The following is a 25,943-nucleotide window of genomic DNA, read 5'->3' on the forward strand; positions in this document are numbered from 1 at the left end:
CTAAATGGGACTGACTATTCTTGAGATGGTGGGTGAACTTTACTCCCGCTGTCTGGGTTAGGACTGACACCGGCTTCATTCTCAGGGTGAGTGAGGCTGCTGTGAATCCTGAGGAGGTTCAGGGGTTTCAGAGAGCTCTGTCCTTAACCAAACAAACACAGTGGAATTTCTGCCATTGTTGGTGCAGAAGGTTGAGTGACAGGGCTGCATAGCAGAGCTGCCTGTCAGCAGAAACAACTCCAGGTCAAAGTGTGACCACCCCTTGTGACACTGCTTAATATTAAGATTTAGCGAAGGAACATTTTTTAGATAAACTTGTACAGATCCACAGAGGTGCATATTTACTTTGACACTGTCAGTGGTTCTCTGGATGTTTTTTTGGACGCCCATAATGCTGTGTAATTTTGTATTTTTTTTCCCCTCAACAATAATAACTATAATTTTAGATTTTCTTTAAAGGAATAGTTCAACATTTTGAGAAATACCTATTTGTTTTCTTGCCAAGAGTTAGAGGAGATTGATACCACTCTCATGTTCGTACGGTAAATATCAAGCTAACGGCAGCACCCAACACATTATCTCATTTGTTTTTGTTACCTTTGGACAGAGCCAGGCTCGCTGTTTCCCCACTTGTAGTCTTTATGCTAAGCCAAGCCAACCAGCTGCTGGCTGTAGTTTCATATTTACCATACAGACATGAGAGTGGTATTGATCTTCTTATCTAATTCTTGGCAAGAAAGGAAATAACTAATTCCAAAAAAATTAAACTATTCCAGTTATTTATACTTAATATATTTTTAATTTTTTTTATTGCATTCCACTTCTGTTTTCTTTCTGTAACAGTTATCAGTTTCATCTTCCCTCAGTATGTATATACATTTTGTTTTTACAAAATGAACACAGCCCAATGAAAAGGAACTCTTTACAGATGTGCTGTATGCTTATGTGAACGTGTACACATTCATGCACATAAATCCACAATACAGATGCAAGCAGTCATTTATGTAGAACACAGGACACTCAATCAGTGGACATCATTACTTTAATGGTGACACTGTGCATTCCAATGTGTTATTACTTTACATATAAATTATGTATAACAAAGCTTTAATGGAAAATTACACTTCTCTATTTACAACTACTAAAGTTGGCGGCCAGGTGACATCAGGCCTGCACTCCCCAGTTTTGGGTTTTAGTGCAGGTCATCATTAGCTGGCCGACCTGAAAGTTGAACCCTAACCTGCCCGTGGGGTACAGCTGAGGCTAACTGGTCAAGTCTTAGGCCTGGAGTGACTGATCAACAACAATGAACAGATATTCAAATGAGACAGACATGTTATTAAAAAAAAAAAATTAAATACTGACTATTCCATGTTGTGCGTGTGAGCAGCCATACTGTGTATAAAATAATAGAGCGAATGAGAAAAAGCAGAAGGGAAGTAGAGGGTAAAAAGCAAACGGACATTACAGTTACACCGATGGCCTCAATAACTTCCCTGGGGTCTCTGAAGTGGTTCGTTAAGCACAGGAACATAGACTCAATTACCCTGTGCAAACACACTGCAACCGCTCTGTGTTGTGTTGGTTGGCTGGTTGGTTGGCTCTGTCCGTTCCCTGGCCATCCTACCCCCCCTCCACCCTGAGCCCCCCAGGCCCCTGCCGTGCAGCGCTGCAGCATGTGAGCCCTCTGTGCTCCGAGTGATAGAGTCAAGCTGTTCCTGCTGAGCGGAGGTCAGGGTCCTTCAGTCAGCACCTCGGCCCTGAACAGAGCACACAGGAATCCCCCTTCCCTCCCTAACCAGGGCTGAAACTCAGCTTGCTCTCTCCTCTGGCCCAGGTCCAAATAAACCTGGTACCTCTCGCTCTCTTTTTTACCCTCTCTCCATTTCCTTGCACACTGTCACTCCCCTCATCGAAATCATTAATCAGACTGGGCAGATTAGACTTCAAATAAAAATAAACTACGCCCAGCAACCTCCTCTTAGGTCCCCTGATTTCTGTAGCAACCCACTTCATTGACAGTCCTCCTCCTCCTCTACTTAATAAACCCAAGATGTCCAGTACAGCCAGCAGGTTGAACATTTGAGAACAAACTGTGGGGGTCTATTACTGCTTTATTGATACAAACAACTTGCCTTATCTTCAAGGGTGATGACTCTTTAGGCCTAACCTGCCATCCATGTAAATACACAACAGATAACCCTTATCAGTTTGGCACCAATAAAGCCAGTCTGCTTTCAAACTTCATTCAAAAGCACATATCTTTTATAGGGATTAAAGGGATTAAATGTGCAACCTGAATGTATTCAGGTGTATGTTTTATCCAGTGACTACTTTATCCTGTCTTCTATTCTTGGCTCAGAAAAAAGTGGAGAATTAGGGCAATAGTGCCACCTTTGGGTGAGGCTGAGTAGTAGTTATAGCAGAGCTCTCACAGCACTGTAATCAACAGGTAGAGTTGCCCTGTGCCTGAGCTGTGGCATCCACACAGCTTTTGACAGCACGTTTGTAGTCCCACTGTATTCTTTCATGCATTTGGATGGAGAAGGGCATGGGAGGAAAATGAAGGGGTCTGCTGGGCCCTATACAAGCTGGGGCTCCCTGGCCAGGTCTTAGCTGGCTGACTGACAGGCGGCCCACCGACTGTTTGTGTGTATCCATGGGAAATGGGGCGGTGTCGCTGCGGCGACGGCCCTGTGGCTATCCATCAGTGTCATGGGGGGGTTTGTGGGGGTCTATGGTATGTGTCACCTCCAAGACTAATGGACAGGAAGTACAGCTGGAGAAACAACAATATTTGCAGAATAGATATTCAGAAAAACGTTAGGGTTCGGTCCACGGTTCTCGTTCGATTTCAACAAAACACTGAGCGCAGGCCTTAATCCTGATTGATGAGCTTGTTTATTTAAAAGACGCTCGCTCTGCAGCCAAGGCTCTCACTAACCTGATCTATAGCCCCGTGCTTTTAGAGCATACACTCACAAAATGCATGGATATGGGCTAATCATAGTCTTGGTTATTACATGTCAGGGACACTAACTTGGGAAGCCAGTGACCTGCATGACTGGCCTATGAAGTCACCCTGTTGCACAGGACGTGCAGCAAAATCCCAGAAAGCACTGAGGGGCATTTCGAGCCCATATAGAAAGAGAGGGACAAGGAGAAAGAGCAGGATAAACCCAGGCTAACTTCTTTCTACTGTCACAGAGGGACCCTGCGTGCTCACTGGTGTTCAGAGACCAAGGGGCTTAACCTCAGCAGCCAGTGACCGTGGCGTCCAAGCCGGAGCGCTTTGTGACGTTGACCTTGATCACCTCCTCGGCACAGGTCGGGTGGATGCCTACTGTCTGCAAAAGGTGGGAATATGTTGCTCCACATCTAAGAAACATACAAACACAAAGAGGTCATTCAAGTTGCTTTTACTCATACTCTCTCATGACTGACATCTGTTTAAATCTACTATCCTTTATTTCCTGGATTTTCTTCTCATTGTTCACCATCAGTTTGACCTCCATATGGCTCGTATCTTATTTTGAAACAAAAGCTTGTGTCTGCTGGGGACCTAAGAAAGAACCCAGCTATAAATTGTATCTGTGATGTGTTATATAGTTTCATTAAGGCAGTTCATCGTTTACATACCTTGTAAATCAGGTGTTATTAATTCTTCATTTACAGATTAGAAATGCCAAAAAAGGGCCTGTGGGCCAGAACTGGACCTCACGACCAGCAATTATGGGCCTTTTGTAAAGAATTCTGGGTGGGATTAGATATTCTGGTGAATTTGAAATCACGGACTATGTATAACAAGGCTTAGACATTGTTTTTAAAATGTTTTCATTTTGACTCTTCTACTTCATATTATTGGTGAAAAAAGTGTTTTAGAAAATGACAACTTAAACTGCCTCTTTCTGTGATGCAGTCAACTCCACCTTTGTGGTCCTCCATGCAGGTGTTCCATCATATGGCAAAGAAAGTAAAAGCCAGCTGCCTAAAACTAGCAGTAGTCACGTGTTCTTAATGATGTGATATATATTATTATTATATATATTATGTTCAAATAAAACTAACACAAGGAAGTAATTTCACAATTCCACATCTCCTAAAACAGACAACTTATAGCTATATTTTTCATTGGTGACTAACATTTTAATGTTTGGTTTGTTGTAAGAAATAAATTTAAATGTATTTTTCACTAAAATCCTACAAAAATATTCCATTCTGCACATCTTGGTGACTTTGAGGGAGTTAAAACACATCAACTCAACATAATTGTTTGGAGGGTTGTTCCATAGGACATAAATGCAGTAAAAACACCAAATTTACCTTAAATAAAATCTAGGATTTGTTACACTTACTGGAAGCCCAAAGCAAAGCCCTGTGTGACTTCTCCAGCGTTTGGACCGGTGAAGTGCAGACCCAGGATCTTCTGGTCTCCACCCCGCTTGCATACCACCTAAGAAGGCAGAAAACTGAATTGAAGCCAAGGAGGTGTTAGTGGTAGCTGTGTACCCTACACTTGTTTTTCTGCACATGACTTCCTCATCTGCTTTTGGCTGTAGCTGTCAAACTAACCATCACATTTTAGGATCATTTTTATCTTTTTGGCTGGTAGAGCAGGACAAGTGGATCCCAAAACTGACTCGCTACACCACATATGAACAAATCAAAGGTTGGCAGGATTACCTAATAGTTAGGCCATTCAGACTATTTCATTTCTTGAGTCAGTTCCTCTCAAACTGTCCTTCGAGCAGCAGTCTGAACCCCATCAACCTGCTGCAGGAGGCACTGCTACTCCTGTCCTTCAACTACTGTATATGCAGGTACACATAGTGTGTCTCACACAAACATATTGTACAAAGAAATACCTTTAAGTAGCACTGGCTGGCATCGCGCTCTGCAACAGTGAATTCCAGAGGCTTGTAGAAAGCATGGTAGACCTACGCAGACATAAAAACAGAGGACAAATCATATCAACAGGAGAAATGATATAGAATGTATTATCGTGGTCCTCAAATCTGAGCAGTTATATTTTGTGTTCTACGTCACAGTGATTTCAAACTAGCCTCTTGTGGCTCTTTGCTTTAACCAGTAGAGCTTAATTATGTGCAACAAAAGCTCTGAGGGAGTTTCCAGCAGTGATGATGATCTCTTCCTGTGCACATTTTGTAAAGTGATGTATTCACTTTTTCTAAAAATAAGAAACTAAAAGGACGGTACACAAAAAAGGCTTTGCAGACAATACAGCGTGCCTAATGACAGAATTTGTTTTACAAGCAAATTAAAAGCCCATTAATGTTAAGATGAATTTTCTTTTTGCAATAGCATGACAAAATAATTCATTCAATTTAGTATCAGGTCATGGCCCCCACGTTACATACTGTATTTTGTGAGCACTAATTCAAACACACTGTATAAAATATGAATAAAAACATCGCCCATGATAGTGACTGATTTCAAACTCCTCACTGAAAACGTGTGTGTAGTGTGTTTTATTCTACGGGCGAACGTGCTGACACAAGTTGTGAGGGCCATGCAGCTGTCGGGGGCCGGTGCTACAGTTCCTCCTCAGATCTCAGCGCACCTGTCATCACCCCATACACACCTCAATTAGGCCTCCTGCTCGCCTGTCAGTCACAGCAAGGAGCCCCACCTCGCCGGCTAAACCATTTATCGGCGGCCTCGTGCAGGTGTTGGCTAGCATCTGGCACACCGCTAACGTACGCAAGCATGTAAAATACAGCATTGTATGCGTGTGTCAATGTTTGTTTAGGAGTTATGGAACACTGTATTATTTACGCAGGTTGATGGCAGTAACAAGCCACTAACACTGCCTGTGTAACTTTCTTTGTGCATGTGTGGCATGTAGCTATTCATTAACTCATTTATTGGTGAAGAAAGTTACAGTCACAATTGTGGACCAACGCTACACCAGTTCTGTGTTGTTATATAAGAGATTATAATTCCTTCTACATATAATGAGATTAGTTGTTTAATTAATTTCACAGTAAGAAAGTTGAGGACTTTTATAGAGCACTTACAAAGTAGCCTTGTACACAAAAAATATGATTTCAAATAATTTTGTATTTCAAAATTAAAGCTACATTTTTCATCCAAACACTGCTGTTTACTTTATAATACATTAACACAACCGTGGGCACTTGAATTGCTACATGCCACTAAGACAACAAGTTGTGGGTTCAGGTCTCACTAAAGCCTCCTCTATTTAATGTCAGCTTTCCTGGTGTGTTAATTAAAAAGCTATGAACATTTTTATTTTTTACCACTATATTTTCTATATAGTGGTAAAAGTTGAAGTACATTTATATTTATTTAAATAAGTCACTATGAAGGAACTACCGAAATTGTATTTTAACTTGAAATGTGGACATATGAAGGGCTTTTATTGAAAATACTACAAATCCATTATGGAAATATTTTCAGTTGGAAATTCACTGCTTTAACTGCGACACATCTATCTTACCTCAATGCCGTCTTTTCCATGCCTCTTCTCAGCCTCCTCCTCAGATAGACCCACACAGCCATACTCGAGGGGGGTGAACACTGTGGTGGGCACCTGACACACACACACACATATACAGAATTTCAAACTACAGCTAAAACAATTAGCCAATTAATCATTTAGACAGAATAATGAAAATAATCGTTAGTTGGAACCCTGCTATAAAATTATTATATTATAAAATTATTCTGGTCTGAAAGTTGTCATGTATTATGGAGTAATGATTGCTTTTGCTTTGTATTTCAGTACAACGAAGGGAGCTCAAAAAGCCACACAGACACAAGCTGTGGAACGATGGGGCGAAATGATCAGCCTCTGAGTGTGTGTGTGTGTGTGTGTGTGTATGTCTTACGTTGTCGTAGTTCATGAGCTCAGTGCTGTGACCAGCCAGCCTGCGGGCGAGAAGCTTTCCCGCTTTAATGGCTGTTGGGGTCAATTCAGGACGACCCTAAAACAAGAGACAGTTGAATTTGTTCCAGTATATTCTGGACCTTCAAACATGTAAGATCTAAGTCTAATTCTCGAAGCCGCAAGTCATTTTAAAAGTGTGTTTACCTTGCTGTATAAGTGTGCAATTTAAACCATCGGTTTTTATTTCAAAATTTTCTGACTACACACATTAATACTCAGTGCAGAAACAGTGTAAATACAAACACGCAGACAAGATGGATCATCTAGCACACGTCTGTGTTTTTTGCCTTTATTGTTCTGGATGTCACACAGACACACACAGACACAGACACACACACAGACACACACACACACACACACACACACACACACACACACACACACACACACACACACACACACACACACACACACACACACACACACACACACACACACACACCTGAATGGTGCAGGAAACAGTAGGGCTGCAGGGCAATTCTAAAGGCATGACTTAAACCTGTTAAATTACCACTGCACATCCTGTTGTCCAAAACATCTCCTGAACCTCTGCATGTATGTGGATGTGTGCTCTGGTATTCTAGCAACTGTCATCAGTATAATGCATTTCTTGGCACTATTTTCTGAGATGAAAAAAACAACAACAAAGCACTGGACAAATTGAGATATTAACCTTCCTACTTTTGAAAAAAAAAAAAATTTAAAAGCTGCTGCTGTGAAAAGCTGACAGACAGATTGGGGTGAAGCACGACTCATCAAAGCGAACTGTCAATCAAAAAGAGTGTGTGTGTGTCATGAGGCCTGGGAGGCAGGAAGGAAGCGCACAGCTGGTTGTGGTGAAGAAACAACACTGACATTACATGCAGCAGGTATAACTAGTATTAACATGGCTGGTTCACCTTGGAACACACAGTGGCAATGCCAATTATTATATGAAAGCGGGTTGGAATAGCCTCCCTTAATACTCATTACCCACCAGTGAGTACTTGGCAGAATACTATGTTTTCTATGTGTGCACAAATAAATGTCCTACCTTTAAGATAATAAAAGATAATTATTTGGTGTAATAACTATGTTGATCTCTATATTTGGTCACCTTCATCAAATGTGCAAAGCTTAGTTTGAGTCAGAGGGCTACCACTTCAGTACTTTTCTACATATTGAGTTTGAATATGGTCAGAAAAAAAGAAATGATTTTGAAATTGATTTTACAATTATTGTTATCCTTTTTACACATACAGCAGTGGGTCTTATCAAGAGTTTATCCACCTCTTTAAATCTGACATATACCACAAATCTTTATAACCTTAATTCATGGTAAGGACCTATAGCTTTGTGATGGAAAACAGATGTAGGGAAAATGGGTATACTCTTTTGAAGGAAGCAGGAAAATAAACAACTTTTTGCTCATATTGGTGGTTATTTACCTCATGTTGCGTATAAACTGGAGGTTTGTTTATCACCCATTACATCTCTGACTCAAGTGTCAACAAGATCTACCTACTACAATTTATTCCAATCAGTTTATGACGTGCAAATTACAGTATTTTCTGTCATGGTACAAAACAAATTCTCCAGAGCTGATATGTGTTAAAGTTTAATTTCAGATTCCTCTCATAGTGCTGACAGACTAATAATTATGTAGAGTGTTTTTCCATTTATTATTGTTATCAGGGCTGTTTCTGCTGTCAGTGTGGTGTCTGTTGACAATGCCTACCTCGCCGATATCACCAAAAGCATAGATGTTTGGCACTGAGGTGGATTCGGCAGTGCCCACGACTATTTTCCCAGTCTCCTTGTTGAGTTGCACACCAAGCTTGTCCAGGCCCAGGGCTTTGGTTTCAGGGGCTCTGCCTGAGGTCAATGAAAGGAAACAACACGAGGAGAATATTACATTACAACTCAGGAGAGTTAGAGGTGTGGGAGAGGAGAGAGGCTCTCTGTACAGTGTTCAAAACACATTATGCTGAGGCCACCACTGCCTATCCAACACAGAAAACCTTGACCAAGAATTACGGGACTTATCAAAAGCCTAGTAGATACTGCAAAGAGGGGGGTTATCTGTACAGTGTTCCTAACATCTACAGTAGTATGCAGCTGGAGCACTAAGAGAGAGGACTTACTAAAACAATAAGGTTCCCTGATTCATCTTCATTGGTGACAATCAGTGATAGGCTCTGCAATAAAACCTCCCAAACTCGACCTTCAGGAATTACCAAACAATAAAGAACTGACTGTTTCATCAGACTTGCATGATAAGAGCTTTTCCAACCTGACGATAAAACTCTGGGGACAAACAAAAAGCTTAAATGCCATCAATTCTGATCATCAGTGAATTGTTTTCATTTATTAAGCAACAAAACTAGAGTCTACAGCAGGTCTATTCAATTCGCGGCCGGCGGGCCACATCCGGCCTAGAAGCAACCTCCGAGTGGCCCAGCATACAGAAATCTGATATATGACAAAATAAGTTAACTACATATACAGTGTATGGAAGTAGCTAACGAGTGAGCCATCTCGCCTCTCACCTCTAGAGACTTTGAATATCTGTAGCAAATTTCACTGCAATCCATCTAATAGTTTTCAACATATTTCACTCAAAACCAAAACTGTCAGCATCGTGGTGGCACTAGAGGAAAGGTCAGTGGAAAATTAAAGTCATTAAGATTCATCCTCTGGGGACCATGAATGCCTGTAGCAAATTTCACAGAAATCCATCCAATAGTTGTTGAGCTATTTCAGTCTGAGCCAAAGTGGCGGACATTTATCATCCCTAGAGCTGGTACCAGTCTAGGGATGGCCTAGCTTTTCTCTGTTTCACTGTAAATTTGATATCTCTGGGTTTTAGACTCTTGGCTGGACAAAACAAGCAATTAACTAATAAACAATTACTGGCTCAAATCTTAAAAACACCAGTACCAGTGTTGGCCTTAAAATACTAATGATGGTCAAACCCTTGTTTAGAATTCTTAAATTAGAAAACAACAACATCTGGCCAGCTGAGAGGGAGAGCTCGAGAGGAGGAGAAACTGATGAGCAGCTGGGAATAAGTATCCCATCGACCCCCGGGACCCCCCAAGGTGTGATTTCTGACACTTCCTGGGGGATGGCTGACTGATACTGTCGACACTGAGTCTCTTTGGTGATGGTGCATGGACCACTCACTCCTCCCTCCTCTCTATAGCTCCTCACAACCTGCCTGGGTAGCATAATAAACACCCAGCCATGAGCTACCCATGTAGATGCTATCGGACAGCAAAAATAACAAACCCCTGAGACCCCTTTTCCTGGCTGGAGCCAAAGAACAACGTCCCCCCCCTTCTTCTCAGACCAGGGGGGCTACAGGGACCTCCACAGCATGGGTGGTTGAAGTCGATGGAGAGCACAGAGGAGAAGGAGAGAGGGGAAGCTAGGCAGTCATGACCAATTCCCAAAAGCAAGACTTCTAAATATTTTCTTGTCCTATATGTCCACAGCACTGGAATAGTCTGCATGTACATGTCATTTTCTAAAAACTAATTATAGTGGAATTTAGCTATTTACATTTTGCTGTCTAACGGAAGTGTGTCTTTGCAATTTTCAAATCTGCATTTAAAAGCCTTTAAGATATCATCCACACTTACAGTCATAAGTATATAAACAATGTATAAATGGTTTATAATACACTATAATGTAGTTGTCAGCTGAAGTGCTTATTAATGTATTTATCAATGTGAAGCATCCATAACTGTTGTATAAACAGTTAGTGAATGACTGAATGAATAACAGCTGTAATCACATAAAATATATCTTCATTCTTTATATGAATATGAAATATGATGCATTTATTATATCATTCATCAGTTATATTTATTGATTTATTATCAAGTATTTCTTTATTTAAAAATACTATGGCTTCACTCTATCCGCTGCTTAAGGCAATCAGATGCAGGGAAAGGTCCTGGAGAAAGTTTCTAAGCGGACCATGACTTTTTGGTCAAACTACTATTTCCAGGGTCGAGAATGAATCTTCAATCTTCAGGTCTGCATGAGTTTTGAACAGATTTATAAACAAACAGTCTTAAACCTGCCTGGGAAGGATTTATACGTGTGTATAAACTGATAAAAAATGCATTATAACACACTGTAAGACAAATATGATTACAGCTATGTTACTGTATACTGTGTTATCAATTATTTATTACCTTCATACACCAGTTACAGTTGCTTCAAAGGAGAAGTTATAATTGATGACAAATACATTGATAAACACTTCTTTAGGTCTGCTGACAACTACAATACAGTGTGTTATAAACAACTTATGAAGTGTTTCTAGATAACTAATAAATGCTAAAAGGGAGGGTTAAAATAAAGTGTTTCATTAGTGTGTGTTTCAATGGAGTTTGTGTCTCATAATGGTCAACATCCTGTTGAGGCTTTATCTCCCTGACAAGAATACATTTCCGCAGCAGAAAAATTAAATACTTGATATTTTCTGCTTTGAAAATATTGAATTTCAGCATCAATTACAGCAAAAATATCAGTACTGGCAGTATCTGACTGGTAATTCTATAGACTCTCGCTTTACATATCTGGCCTTCCTGTCTGTAGCTCCAGTCACTGCTGTACTGTAGCAGTGACCACAGCTCCATTGTGCGGCGAGGACACAACAACAGTGGCTGGCTGATAAGGGACTTGGTTGGAGATGGGGACACACACACACACACACACACACACACACACACACACACACACACACTCCAAAAGATAGGCCAATCTGAACAAAGCCTGTTGTGACATTAAGAGGAAGCCTCTAGACTGCTAGGCTAATTAGGCACAACAACCCTCCACAAGTTGAAATGAGAGCTGGGCACTTATCTGATCAATCAAATGAACAAAGACAAAAGGGATAGCGGGGGGGGGGGGTTACTGTTTTTCTTAGGGGAATAGATTGTACAGGATGCCAAAAATTGATTACATGTTCAATTTCAGGCCAAAAAAGACTTACAGATGCAAATCGATGTAGAGCTCACTAGCTGCATAATAAAAGATGTCAAGGGAATGGGAAATGTCATGAAAACTCATTGCATCACATTTATTCTATAGACCGTTTGGTGTGTTTTAGTATGATGTTGCTTACTTTCATGCACCAATCAGAGTTTAGAAACATTTTAATCAAAATGTGATGACAATGGTGGGGTTCTTTGCTTATGTTGTCAACACTGTCAATCAAATCTGATCAAATCATGCCCACACAGTCCTGATGAAGCAGATAAGCTGAGTTTTTATATTCTAGTGTAACTAATACCTAAAGGTGTTTTTTTCCAAATTTTAACTGATTGTTGCTTATTTATGTATACTTAATGTTATAGAGTAATACTAAAAGATTTAAAACCAAATTTTCAGGGGCTTTTAAAAGACTTACGATCAAGTCTAGCTGATTTTAAAATGGACATTACGATTTTATAGTTTAAGCTCAGACATTTAAACACAGACTCATACAGTGAGAGTTTAACTGCACATTGATGTAAGCTTAAAAGGAAAGGGGACAATGCTTTCAAAATAAAGCACAATTAAAAAATCCTGCCAATACCATGATAACAAAAATGCTTAAAATTGAGAGTCACATCTTCAATTGATATTAACAAGAATACTGAATTGTGTTGTATTTATCTTTGGATGTTCACTTTTATATACTTCTGGTCAGCCAGTATTTGGTTTTGAATGCTGATACTGCTACAGTATTTTGGAGCTGATATTCAGTGACTTGCAGTATCCATGTTCTTACCCAAAAACCATCTCTTTCATAGACTATTTTTGGTCACTTCAAATGCTATTTCCTAATCGCACTGCAAATTAATGTTTGCAAACCCGCAGGGTAACACAGACAGACAGAGACAGAAGAGCAACATTCAGGGATGTCATCAGTAACTTATAAAACTGAAAAAGGCAATGTTTAGGAAATGTTTTTAAATGACATCCTTGAGTACTGTAGAGAGCAATGAGGAGGAAGACTAATGTGCCCACTGTCCACATGCAGACAGGAAGCGTGGAAATGTTCTGTTTCCTGGTGTGTTTCTACGGGCACACCTGGACGAGGGAGCGGCCATGAGGCCAGGAAGGAGCAGGGGAAAGGTGGAGGGAGGGAGGGCCGTGAAGAAGGATGTGACAGACAGTGGTGATACTGTCCCCCGGTCCCCTCTGGCCTTTAATAACTCCACAGAGGCCTGGGACCCAGCTTGGCCCCTAGTATAAGGTCACAGTAAAGGGAAGTGGCCTTGTACTCATAACTCCTGCATGCACACATCAAAGAGCACAGGCCACGTTGTTACTGGTTCTCACTAAACTGTATGGAAACAAAAATATGTCATGGAGATAGCTAGGTCCGCGCAAGGTTTTAGCTAGTAGCACTAACACAAGGATATTGCTGCTGGTGTTATGACAATTTCGGGAAACCCTTTTAATATGCAACACTGTTTTGATATAAGATGAAGTAACTTGTGGTGATTAAGCTGGTGGTGCTGTTGGACAAACTAATAACAAAAACTAACAAATTATTTACTGCATTTAATGTAAAGTGTATGTGAAAAAGGCTAAAAACAGGCTAAATTACTTAATAATTTGGTGCATTGTGGATTGGAAGTGAAAATAATTTGAATGCCTGGTTTTGCCGGGTCCCAAAATGTCAAGTGAGTTCGCTGAGTTTAGGTGAGAACTCTCACTCTGATGAATATAGGAAACATAAGGGTTGCAGCATCTCACGCATATCAGAGAACCTACTGATACATGCACTCAATGCAAATATCATTCTCACCAGCAGTCTCACGCTGAGACAATGTGGGAATTGAGCTACAGGAGGAAGAACAAACGTCATCTCAGCTGCAGGGTCACGCACATCCTTGTCGCTGTCACACGCATAGAACAAGAGAGGACGCTTTCCCTCCCACAACACTCAAATAAAGCGACAGTCTGGTGAAGTAGGCCCTGGAAAAGCCTGGTAGCCAGATTTTCAGAAGCACTGCCCTGTCTTTGAAACCACTCAACACAAATAAACCGACGGCAGAGGCCCTGACGGATGTCCCCTCCATTGTTACTCATAATGCTGGTGGAACGGGAGAAGTGAAATGATAGAACAGAGAATGGATAGATGAGAAAGAGGAGGAGGAGGGCTGGTGGTAGTGGCAGGCAGAGAGCCGTGAGCAGGGATGGCAGTGACAGATGCGGGGCTGGTTTCCGCAGGGCTGGCATGGGCAGGAAGGCTCAGAGAGGGAGAACAAAGAGGGGAACGCGGTGACCCTGTGCCTGGGCGCATCCTGCCCTGTCCTGCCCCTCTCCAACCAGAGGGCCAGAGAGCTAGAGAGCCAGAGAGCCAGCGGTGCGTGATTAACACTTCCCCTGGCCATTCCCATCACTCAGGCTTTATTACTTTGTTTTCAGCCTTGATTCCTCTGATATCTGCTTACACTGCACTCTATTGAGGATGACAATGAAATTGATGGTGGCAGAGAGAACAGTCATTCCAGTGTTTCATTTCAAGGATATATACGGAGAAACAATATGGCTGGTGTATTACATGTAATCCTTAGAGAGGTTTTAAAAATAGGGCATACAGAGTTAATTACTGCACTGTACTGTACTGTGAACTGCTTCGATTCACTATCAGTTTAACAAATTTGCAAAGTAGATTTTGTCATAATTCAGGCGTTTTAATATCTGGTTTATAAAAATTGGTGGATGAGACGCTCTACCACTAAGCCACAGTCGCCCACAAGTCAAGACTCACAGCAGTCAAGTACAGGTCAAGTCTCGAGCCCTTATTTTTGTGACTTAAGTCTGACTTGTGTCTCGAGTCTAAAGCATCTCCTCTATTTGAGTGTCCATAAACAGCACAATGAGCCTCTACCACTTCAGGGATGTTGTTCTCTATATAAACCTGACCCCTCTGACCTCCATGTGGAGGGGGTGAGAGGGGTTCCTTTGGCACATTACTTAAATATTCCATTCTTCATTATCACATGAATTCAGGTTTGTTTCAGACTTAAGTGACCTGACCCCAAGATGTGACATGCACAGACTCACCAACTGCCCATAACACAGAGTCGTACGTGTCCTTGTGTTCGTTGCCTGTGTGGGTGTCAGTCCAGGTCACCTGCAGGGCGCCAGTGGAGAGTTTGTCCACTCTCTTTGGGACACATTTCCATGCAAACTTGGTCCCATATGCCTCCATGTGGTCTGTCACTAGACCTGCCATTTGCTGCGTAAACCGAAAGAGAATATCCACCTTCAAACATGACAGAACCACTATCATGACGTCCAGAATATGCAGACTGTAGTTCAGGGAGCAATACCTGATCAAACCCCCGGAGGGCGATGCTGCGAACCATCACTGTGGTGTTCAAGCCAATGCCGGTGAGGAAGCCTGCACACTCTAGAGCCACATCTGAACAACACTAGTTGAGGATTACAGTGCTTTTCTTGATTTGCATGTACAGTGTGTGGCCATAACACATAAAGACTCACACTCTTGCACAACAAGAAGGTAGCTTAAAAAGAAGGCGAAATCACATATAACCAAGATAACGGTTACACTGGAAAAAAAATATCACTGTTGGTTTTATCATTGTTTACCAAATGACCATAATGTATCTCAGACTGAAAACTTGTGTGAAGGGTCTCAATGTAGTACTGCAGATATGGCACCCCGAGTATTTTCAGAAATACTATTTAAAACTAGTCTGATGCCAATGTTACTTTTTTATTAAGTTAATAACTTTACTATTTCTATACTAATTACCAGTGGACTTTATACAGTGGCTCCATTTACAAGCTCTCTGGCAGACAAAGGATACAGCTGGCTCCAACCACAAGCCTGCAAAACACAAAGAAAGCTCTTAGCTGAACTAATAATACAATAAAAATACATTTCATCATTTGCGCAGCGCACTTTGGCTAAATAAAATAAAGCAAGTCCAAAGTTGAAAATGTTTACTTTAAATCTCCCACCTAGAGAGGTGATGAATTACAAAACGTCATAACCTCAGAGAGAGGTGAAGAGGTGTGAAGACAATGTAGAAAACAAGGACTGTGTGTGTGTGTGTGTGTGTGTGTGTGTGTGTGTGTGTGTGTGTGTGTGTGTGTGTGTGTGTGTGTGTGCACTTGCAGTGGCAGTGTATGTGTGTGTGGTCCAGGTGAATCAGACTTCTAATCCAGCCCTGAGATCTGTGGCGTTGAAGAGGGCTAATTGCCAGTGTTTAGGCTAATCCCTGCAGATGGGGTGTGCCATGTTCAGGGCTCAAGTCCACACATCAGCTGGCTGAGTGACGCCCGTCACCTGCCTGGATGAGGCCCTTTTCTCCCTTGTTTTTACCTCTCGAACCCAGGCCTCCTTCCCTTTAGGTCTGCTCCACCTGACAGCTTGGGCTGCCTGCGGCACATCCTGCCCTTGTCCGTGCTAACACTAACCACTAAAAGCCCCAGTGCCCATTTTCTCTATGTCTGTGTAATGCACAGCTGCACTTAGCACGTATTGTGAAGTGGATTAAAGAAGATTAGGCAAAGAGCTTTAGCTTGATTCTATACTTTCATCACTGAGAAACTGTCTCCTTTCCCCTAGCCCTTCTTCCTTCTCATTGTACACTGGTCTGGAGTCTGTACAGCTGCTACATTCTTCAACTGAAAGATGATGCTATAGATCCTTTACAACCCTTCTGACCCCTTTCAACAATGTTGACATTTAGGGGGCATGCAGGCAAGAATGGAAAAAGTGACGTATGCCCTGAAAGGCCACCTACAGACATTCCAAAAAAATATGGGGACGCTTTATGCACTATATTGTTTTGTGGAAAAATATGAAAATCAATAAATATACTCAACCTCCCAAAAAAGGTTAATCCAGCTTCCATATGCAAGTACAGTGTGTGTAAAACTTTTGAAACATACACACACTTATATTATCTTACAGTAAACCAATGCATACACTGTATAGGTGACCTCAAGGGAATCTTATCTCTGACAGTCTTGCTTTAACAATTTGATTTCAAAGTGTAGGGAAAGCCAGTTCAGCATATAGTATCTTCATGTTATCAGCTGCACAAAAATATAGAAATGTTAATCCATTTCCTGTTCCCCATTTTGATTTTTCATCTATGTGCCATATGACAAGTGCCATGCTACATTAGGGAAAATATCACAGGCATGAAACAGTCAAAACTAGAAATGTGTCTAATAAAGGGAGTCACTGTGAAAGTGAGAAAAGGCGAGGCTGTCTAGTCCATGTGTGATTAATGTCTCATACAACACTGGAGTCCCATTTGAAGTAACAGATTAGACAAGGAGCCACACAACAAACAGAAACATTATAAAACTCTTGAGGTTTGACTCCTGACAGTGGTGTGGTAGCATGTAGTTGGAGGCTCTAGCCAAGGCTTCACTAGGCCTACAAAATCTGAGGAAGGAGGTTTGCTATTGACTGTCTGTGGCAACCTGTTAACGTTGGGTAGTTCTTCAGAAGCCCCAACCCTGATAAACACTAGATTTGGATACGCTTGTGTATCTGCATAGCACGTGGGTGGTTATGTTGCAAAGGCTTGATGTGAGTCCAACTTCGATACTTTTATTAAACGTTGCTTAGACTTCCTGAAGGCATTTCAGTTTGCACACAGTCCCATGGGACGCACATATTTATGTCACAGTTTTGGTTTTTATTCTTGCTAAAGCTACATGGATCGCATGAGAATGTAACAATGAGCATGCCTTGAACACACCTAAAAGGCTAAATCCTAAATACAACAACTAATATTTATTTTGTCCATTGTTTAGTTGAATATATTTTTTATGAATGCATATGCTTTCCTATAAGGAGACTGTTCTGTGTTTTAACAGGACGTATATTGACGGTTCAATTTTACAAACATCCTCTTTTCATTCTGGGCTATTCCCTGGGAAGGTACACAAGATCCTCACTCTGTTTACTTTCACTGTTTTTCAGTGTGACACGAAGTTACTTTAAACAATTGTCAGGCAATTGTACTTATATTTTTACATTTCAGACATGAATTTCTATTAAGTCTGATGCATTAATCTGCCAATTAGGAGAGAGGTATATATGTGGCAGGGCTGCTGTGTAGCTTGCTAGAGTGTACTGTTGAGACCATGTTGGCTGGCATGGGACATTTTGTTATGCTGTTCATGGTATTGCACTGGCACAGAGTGCACATATGCAAAGGAGACTCTGAATGTTTTGCTGGGAAGTTATGCTGGAGCCATCTGTGGTGCTTTGCAATAAACAGCTGAAAGATATTCCCAGGAAGTGTGGTCCTTGTCCACTATACAACACAACACAGAGTTAGACCCACAGCACAAACCCAAATATTGCTCCAACTCATTCAAGTACTGGCCTATCCCTAGACCAGTATCACAGTCCTGCTGCCACGTGCTCAGTGCTTTCTTCTGATAGCCCCAGGGCCAAATCTGTCACTCAGGTGTGTATGTGCTCCAAGACCCATTAGACACCCATCACTCGCCTGGTCCCCCTCGGCAGAAACAGCCTCTCGGACCTCACCTGCACAGCTGACAGCTGACAGCACAACAACATCTCCAGCTCCAGCTCCAGTGTGTGGTTGAGAACCTTATGAGGAAGCTAAAGCTAATGCTAACCCACAGCTAACCCCTTAACAGCCTGCGGGGAGGTAGAGGATTCCACTAACCATCACACTCTTACATCAAAGGACTTCCTGAGTTCAAGTGGTCTCTCTGAACGGATAATTCTGCTTCATATACAAAGGTGTTTTGTTGAATGGGAGAATGCTACAGTGGTAATTGTTTAAAGATGGTTACAGTGCACTCATGTTGATATGTTGACTGTAAATGATTTTGTATTGCCACCAAGTGGTCAAAAAGTGGAATGGCATACATTACTATACATATACTACATTGGAATACCACACATTTTAGTATTAAAATTACAGAGGAACTGATGGTTCCTAAACAAGACAAACAAATTTAATTAAGTGATGCCTACCCATTGCCAAAAATACACAAAACAGAAAAAAGAATATAATTAAAAACTATTAAAAGCGCCACGCCCCAGGTGCAGGCAGCCTAGATTCATATGAAGCTTAAATATCGGAATCATTATTTCCACTTATCTGTCACCGTGAAGCAAACAACAACCACAAGCCAGGTATACCACAACCACTAGTCACAGTCTGCGCGTTGTGCCAAGAGGAAACGTCAGGGAAAGACCAATTAACCAGGTGATGACAGGCGCTAAATGGCTGGATTAAAGGGCTTGTTCTGTAAAGGTCAGGATGCACACCGCTAATCTGAATCACAAGGCGAGGACAGGCTGACAGGAAGGGAGAAAAACAAACTGCATGTCATCGATGAATGATTACAGTGCGTGACAGTGGGACGTGTCGTGTCAGCGAGCAAGGTAGCGCAGTGAGTTAGAGCAAGGCATTAATACCGCATAGTTTAGAGGTTCTGTTTCCCTTATAGCTCATTGTATAGAGAACGACGGCAACAATCCTACACATACTAAAATGCATGCATGCATTCAAGGGGGATATTATTATTTTGGAGCTGAAGCAGTAGAAGAACCAATATTAATAACCAAAATTACTAGGACTTTTTACTTGCAGCATTGTGAAATAGGTGAAACTGCATCATCACAGCATATAATCGGATGTAGAGGGCACTGACTGGTTAATATCTGCCTAATAATACAATTTCATATAAGTTGTGTGTATGTGTGTGTGTGTGTGTGTGTGTGTAGGTAGGTGGAGGGTGTCCTCACGTTTTCCCGGGCGACTTTTTCAGCCAGAAGATGTCGTCACTGGTGATGCCATGCTCCATTGCTCCAGGGATCTGCAATGAGAGTTAAAGCTGTGAACGGAACTATCCACCTATCAGCTAACTATCAACAGATCTATCAGTAACGTTAAACACCACAAACAGTTTGCTGTAATGCATCCAAACCACATTCTACATTACTTCTGTGGTTTTGGCTACTCTGTCGCTGTAGGGTATCTCTTTCTCATTTGTTTGTCTACCTGGTAACAACCAAACAACACATGTTGCCAGAGAAACATCTTGGGGGAATTATTATAGCGATGTTACTTACATTTGTGGGGTACTTGGGCCGTCCACCTGTGGCGATCACAATGTTCTTGGCCGTCAGGATCATCTGTATGAGAGAGGAGGGAAATGTGAAGTGAGAGCCTTTTTTCATATCCTTCAAAAAAGGAAATGTCACATGAAAGCAACAGGTCTCCACACCATCAAGATGATGATGGAAACACTGCAACAAGTAACAGCACAGTAATAATATATAAAAACATATTTAAACGCAAATTTTAAAATGCAATAATGAGAAAAGACAAAAAAGTAGCAAATGTAGCAAACATTAATTTGTAAATAAGAAAAGTGATTATAGAGATGTACATAAGGGAACTGTATGCAAACATACAGTAGTATGCAATAGTATTACAGGTTTTATATATGTCATATAAAATCAGCTACATAAAAACAAGTATTAAAAACATGTTTTATAAAGTAGTTCATACATTTTTTGATTGTAGTCTCCAATTATCAGTTTGGGACTGACTGAATGTATAAATAAATGTATTAATGTGAATTAGCAGCCCACCTCTTTCCCTGCTTTAGTTAGTCCTTTAACAGTGTGTTCATCCACCAGACTTCCTTTGATGTTCAGATACTTCACCTTCCTGCAAAACAGAGAATAAACAGCTGGTTGCTCCTGGTGGTGCATTAACCTGCTGTAGTAGTGCAGATCACACACAGTAACTGTTGTGGATTTACTCGTAATCCCCATCATCATTTCTCTCACTTATTTCCTGCTAAGTATACTCTCTACATTTCATCTTTTTAATCTGCTAAAATGCAAGGTAACTTTTGTTAAATTAACTCAAAAGACACCAACAAAAATGTGATTTAGTTACACGGAGAAGAGGCTGGCCCAGGCTGCAAAGTAGAAGGAGGTTGTGTAAAATGTATAACTGGTTATGTTCTGCACGTTATTATTCTCTCTTCTTTACCAGCAGGAGGACACGGGATGCAGCTTAGATGTTGAGCTACATCTCTTTATGGATCAGTATCATACATAGTTAGCATCTGGATCAAGAGTGGAGAAGGACAAGATTGGGTTGGCTGTGGCTTGGTGGCAGAGCGGGACATCTACCAATCGGAAGGGCGGCTTCCCCCAGCCCACATGTCGAAGTGTCCTTGAGCAAGACACTGAACCTCAAATTGCTCCTGAGGGCTGTGCCGTCGGTGTGTGAGTGTGTGTGACTGAGTTAGTTTCTTTGTTTTGATGAGCAGTTGGCACCTGCCATCAGTGGTTGAATGTGATATGTAGTGTGAAGCGCTTTGAGTGGTCAGAAGACTAGAAAAAGCACTATACAAATCCAGTCCATTTAAGAAGTGGATTATACTGCAGGGGTAGTTTCACAAGTTTTTATGGATTTTTTTTATACTTTTTTCTACAGTGAAAAAACACAATGTGAATCCATCCATAATGTCAGAAATTCAGCCTTGGTTCCCCTTTAAGAAGCAAAAACATTTTACAGCCATGTTTCTATTCTGCAGTTGCTGAGGATAAGAGAGGATGAGAGATGAGAGTAATAGTGATTTTTTTTTAATCTGATTTTGACTTTGTTTTAAATATATTTAAATTCAAGATAAAATAAGCCGTGCTGTTTCCATGTACGTAGAGATTGTATTTGGAAAACACTTGGATTGGAATAAAATGTTGAAAGTTAAATAATTGGAAGTTTAATTTCAGTCCACTTCATTTAATTTAAAGAGTGAATATCAGTTTTTATTTTAAATTAATTCTTTGAATTCATTAGTTAGTATGAGCATGACAAATTCTAAGTTGAACAATGCAAACATACTCTTGATCACACAAATCTCTTTACCCACAACTGCTACTTTAAATTTTCATTTGCTAATTGTTAAGTACTACTCACACCAATAGAACTTTATTGCTGCAGGAAAATCTAACTTAAGTATTTCCGATTATTATAGGACATTCATTTAACACCTGTGCTCCTCTAATATTATTCTTGTAATTGATACACTTGTGTGAAATTACTGCTTTGCACTGTGTTTAACTCTCTGCTGTTCTGAAAGCCTCTCAAGGTTAATTGTTAATTAAAAGGAAATTAAATCATATTAGAAGCATTACTAATAAGATGAGTCCATGCAAACAATATCATTGGATTGAATACATTTTAGGTTAAGCTTGGGCACATGCACACAGAGGTTAACACCTGTTTGCCCTCCAGCCAGCCACTCAATCAACATGTGATCGCTGACTATCAATCCTTCAGCTGTGTACCAACAGAAATGTACAGCCTTCAGCAATATCCCATGTCTTAAAAATGAGCAAAAAGTTAAAGAAAAACCTGAATACAAATATTCCATTATTTTATGGAAATTCTGTTTTTATGAGTTTGTCAAGGAAAATGAGGGAAACAATGCTGTAGTGGAGGAAGTGCGACATGATAAGTGGGAGAGACAAGGATAACACATCAAATTTATTCTACATGGCACAAAGGGATTGATTTTAGAAGCCAGATAAATACCAAAGACACCGAATTAGATCATTTTATGACTTAAGTTGGTATTTTGCGCATATACACTCGCATTTTGTGCGAGGTATGTGTATGGGTATGTCTAGTGGTGATTTTTGTGATGTTGTGATGAAATGCCTTGTTGATTGTGCTGAAAACCAATTTCCGCACAGGGACAAATAAAAGCATCTATCTATCTATCTATCTATCTATCTATCTATCTATCTGTAACAACGTTTTGGTGAAGTTACAAGAATAGACGTTTTTATTCTTGGCAGGACGTAAACATTTAGACTATAATCGGACACAAAAACTCTCCACTGAAACTCCTTAAGGTCAGCTAAACCAACCCTTACATCTCAGAGTAACTCCCTAATTCCTACCTACATCACTGCCTTTAAATCAGCTATTATATGAAACATTGTCATTAAAATATAGTCTGAATAAAGCAAGCAGAGTTGGTGTCACTCACTTGTCCTGGAGCTGAACTCTGTGACCCCAGTTCAGAGACCTGACGTGATTCTGAACAGCCTCTGCCATGGTGGCCCTGGAAAACACACCAGAGGGTAATACTATAAACAGACCTGGCCAATGCATTCCTGACCACAAGTAGTTGCTTTGGGTGTGCTGTCTCACAGGCATAGTTGAATAATGGGAATCAAAAAGGAAATAATGCCCAAACACCATATATCAAATTATAATCTGAGAAACTGTAATGTTTAGCTTATTCTTTGGGCCATCAGGGAACTATTAATGCGCTTTTCGCATTACGCACAGTTTGGGTTTTGGCCTTATAATTTTTAAGGCTGCTTTTCTTTTGAATTTTTTTAAGGATTCCCTTATGAATTGCGTTTTTATTTTTTAGAAAAGATCATCCAAAGAGGTAATACATGCAGTGGCCAAGAACAGAGTGAAAATGAATCTTTGTACCTTTAAAATAAAGTAATAACATCACTCCATTTTCCAACCACAAGCAGTGTCTTTGTCCGTACTGCAATTACACCACTAGATGGTGCTGTTTAACTGCTCATAAACATTTATCAATCGGTTTGGTTTTATTAAGATTATTTTTCCCTTAAGCTGATGAAAAAACTTTAGATTGACCTACCAGTCATGGCAGATTGGCCCTGAGATCTGCCAGCCATACTTCTTAGCATCTTTGACTGCAGTGCCAAGTAGAGCAGTGTGGTGCATGAGCTTCTTAGGAATGCAGCCAACATTAACACATGTACCACCAAGACCCCACTTGGTACCTGTTTGGAAAAGCATTTCCCGAGGACTTAACAATGGTGTCCTTATATCTTAAAACAACAAATAGTGTGTGTGTGTGATCAACTGGCACAACAGGTTCAGAAAAATGTGTTTTACCTTTCACAGATGGCTCCACATAATCTAAAACAGCAACTTTCTGTCCCACCTGTGCAGCTGTAAACATATGGATATATTGTTAGTGTATTATTAGATAGAAATCACTGTGGAAAGCATAGATACCCAAACATAAAGGAATTACAGAAACTTCAAAAGATCTCACCTTCTTTGGAACAGGCAAGGCCTCCTGAACCTCCACCAATAACCACCAGGTCATAGTCATACTTTCCTGTATGGAAGATGTATGTATGTATTGGATGATGAATAGTAAACACGGTAGAATTGATGGGAATATTAGGCTAAGTGCTAAGTGCTGCATTTACAGCACATATAAAGTATTTTGTGCCATATTATCAACATCTCTCCTCTGGGGAGATTAGCACACTAAATTTCACTATACAAACTTGCGTTTTATTAGAATGGAGATGGTCTGGGTGGCCGAGGACGCCAGGTGAATGTCAGTTACAGTAATTAACAGGATACAAATAACAGCAGGTCTTCAAAGGTTACATCAGCGCTGCTAGTTTGTAAGTTAGCTGCGTGCTGACAGAAACACCTCCGACTATTAACCGAGCCCCGTTCTGTTCTCCGTATCTACACAAAATATTAGAACAACATATTGTTACCTGTCAGGTTTCTTGTCAAAACATGAAAACAATTAGTCCTTTTCCACCGGTGTCTCCCTCTACAAAAGGCAGCCATGTTGTTATTATGAAAGGACCCTGGGCGGCTGTGTGGTGGCTAGAGAATTGCCTGAAAAGAAATGGGTCGTTCACAATCGACTCAAAATTCAACTTTTTCAATAGGCTATTCAATAAAATATGTCCATAAATAATATATTGTTCATATTAAATCAATAACTAAAATCTCAGTACATATAATGGGATACTCCTGAGATTTAATACAAATTATATATGTACATATGCATGTAGAACACAGGCTACATGAAAACGGTCACTTTTGTAATACTGGCGGGATGAAGGGAGGCGGACTCGATGGTGCTTGGTGATTAAGCGCATTCATAGTGGACGGACACTCCAGTTGTCGAACATTTTATGTGAAGATAATAACCATATTATTATCTTCACTATCTTGTTGGTGCTGTCTTGCATTTCCCCAGACGCAAAGTCAAAAATGCACTGAATTATTTCCTGGGTGTATAGGCTAATATGTAAATAAGTGTAGGATATATATATATATATATATATATATATATATATATATATATATATATATATATATATATATATATGGTATATTGAATGTATGTAGCATGAAGGGTCAGCTGTTAAAAAGGTCTATATGGTAGGCCTACATTAACATGGGATACAGGATACAGTGCTATGAATAGGCTATTCTCACTCACAATAGTAAACAGCAGTAACTGCTTTGTCTTTTAAACATTATAACTCCAAGTTTACATTTGTTATACACTAACATACACCCACATATGCTACAACAGTCATCCATTTCTGTAACAGTAATAATTTTATCAAGACAGGAAATGTAGAAAAGGCTTTTGAAGACATTTTTCCAAATGCACTCTCACTCTTATGTCACTGCCTTTCATAGGGTTTTTATAATTGGCACTTGTTGGCTCATATTCATATAATCTAAAATTCTTGAGTGATGAAACTGGAAGACATTTTATCTGGTAGATCCTACACTTCCTTCTTTCATGACTAAAAATAGAACAACTGAAATCAGGCTGCTAAAGATTCACACACCAGTGAAAGTGCAGGGTCTTGTGCAGCTCAGGGCTGCAGGAGCTGGAGGGAAGTGAGTGACTTGTTCAACGATAATTCATTAGGGCTAATGCTTTCCAACACTGATGCTTGAACCCTGGTTATCTGACACTCTGTCTTGTTATGACACCACCCCACTGCCTCATATACACTACATCATATTGTCTGAGGAGACTACTTGACCTACACCCACAATGTCTCTAGTGTGGCAGACCAAAAAAAGAACATAAAATAATTGAGGAAAACAGTTTTCAACAACACAGACTGCATGCATTATGAGTTTTTAATCATTTTATATTGAACACAAGACCTCAGTTCTGAAAA

General features: G+C 40.4%; 1 protein-coding gene across 1 annotated transcript; it reads right to left on the reverse strand.

Annotated features, from left to right (window-relative positions):
* Positions 1–1,024: 1,024 nt before the first annotated feature.
* Positions 1,025–24,648, reverse strand: txnrd2.2 (thioredoxin reductase 2, tandem duplicate 2). Its single transcript, XM_044196569.1, has 17 exons — positions 24,501–24,648; positions 24,038–24,103; positions 23,875–23,931; positions 23,615–23,759; positions 22,979–23,053; positions 20,559–20,637; positions 20,034–20,096; positions 19,707–19,777; positions 15,760–15,779; positions 15,259–15,350; positions 14,990–15,164; positions 8,649–8,785; positions 6,873–6,968; positions 6,482–6,574; positions 4,866–4,937; positions 4,356–4,453; positions 1,025–3,378 (listed from the first exon to the last, which is right to left on the reverse strand). The coding sequence occupies exons 1-17, from the start codon at positions 24,574–24,576 to the stop codon at positions 3,255–3,257; spliced, it is 1,539 nt and encodes a 512-aa protein (XP_044052504.1). The 5' UTR covers positions 24,577–24,648; the 3' UTR covers positions 1,025–3,254.
* Positions 24,649–25,943: the final 1,295 nt, after the last annotated feature.

Source organism: Siniperca chuatsi, linkage group LG5 (genome assembly GCF_020085105.1).
Source record: "Siniperca chuatsi isolate FFG_IHB_CAS linkage group LG5, ASM2008510v1, whole genome shotgun sequence".
Lineage (NCBI taxonomy): Eukaryota > Metazoa > Chordata > Actinopteri > Centrarchiformes > Sinipercidae > Siniperca > Siniperca chuatsi.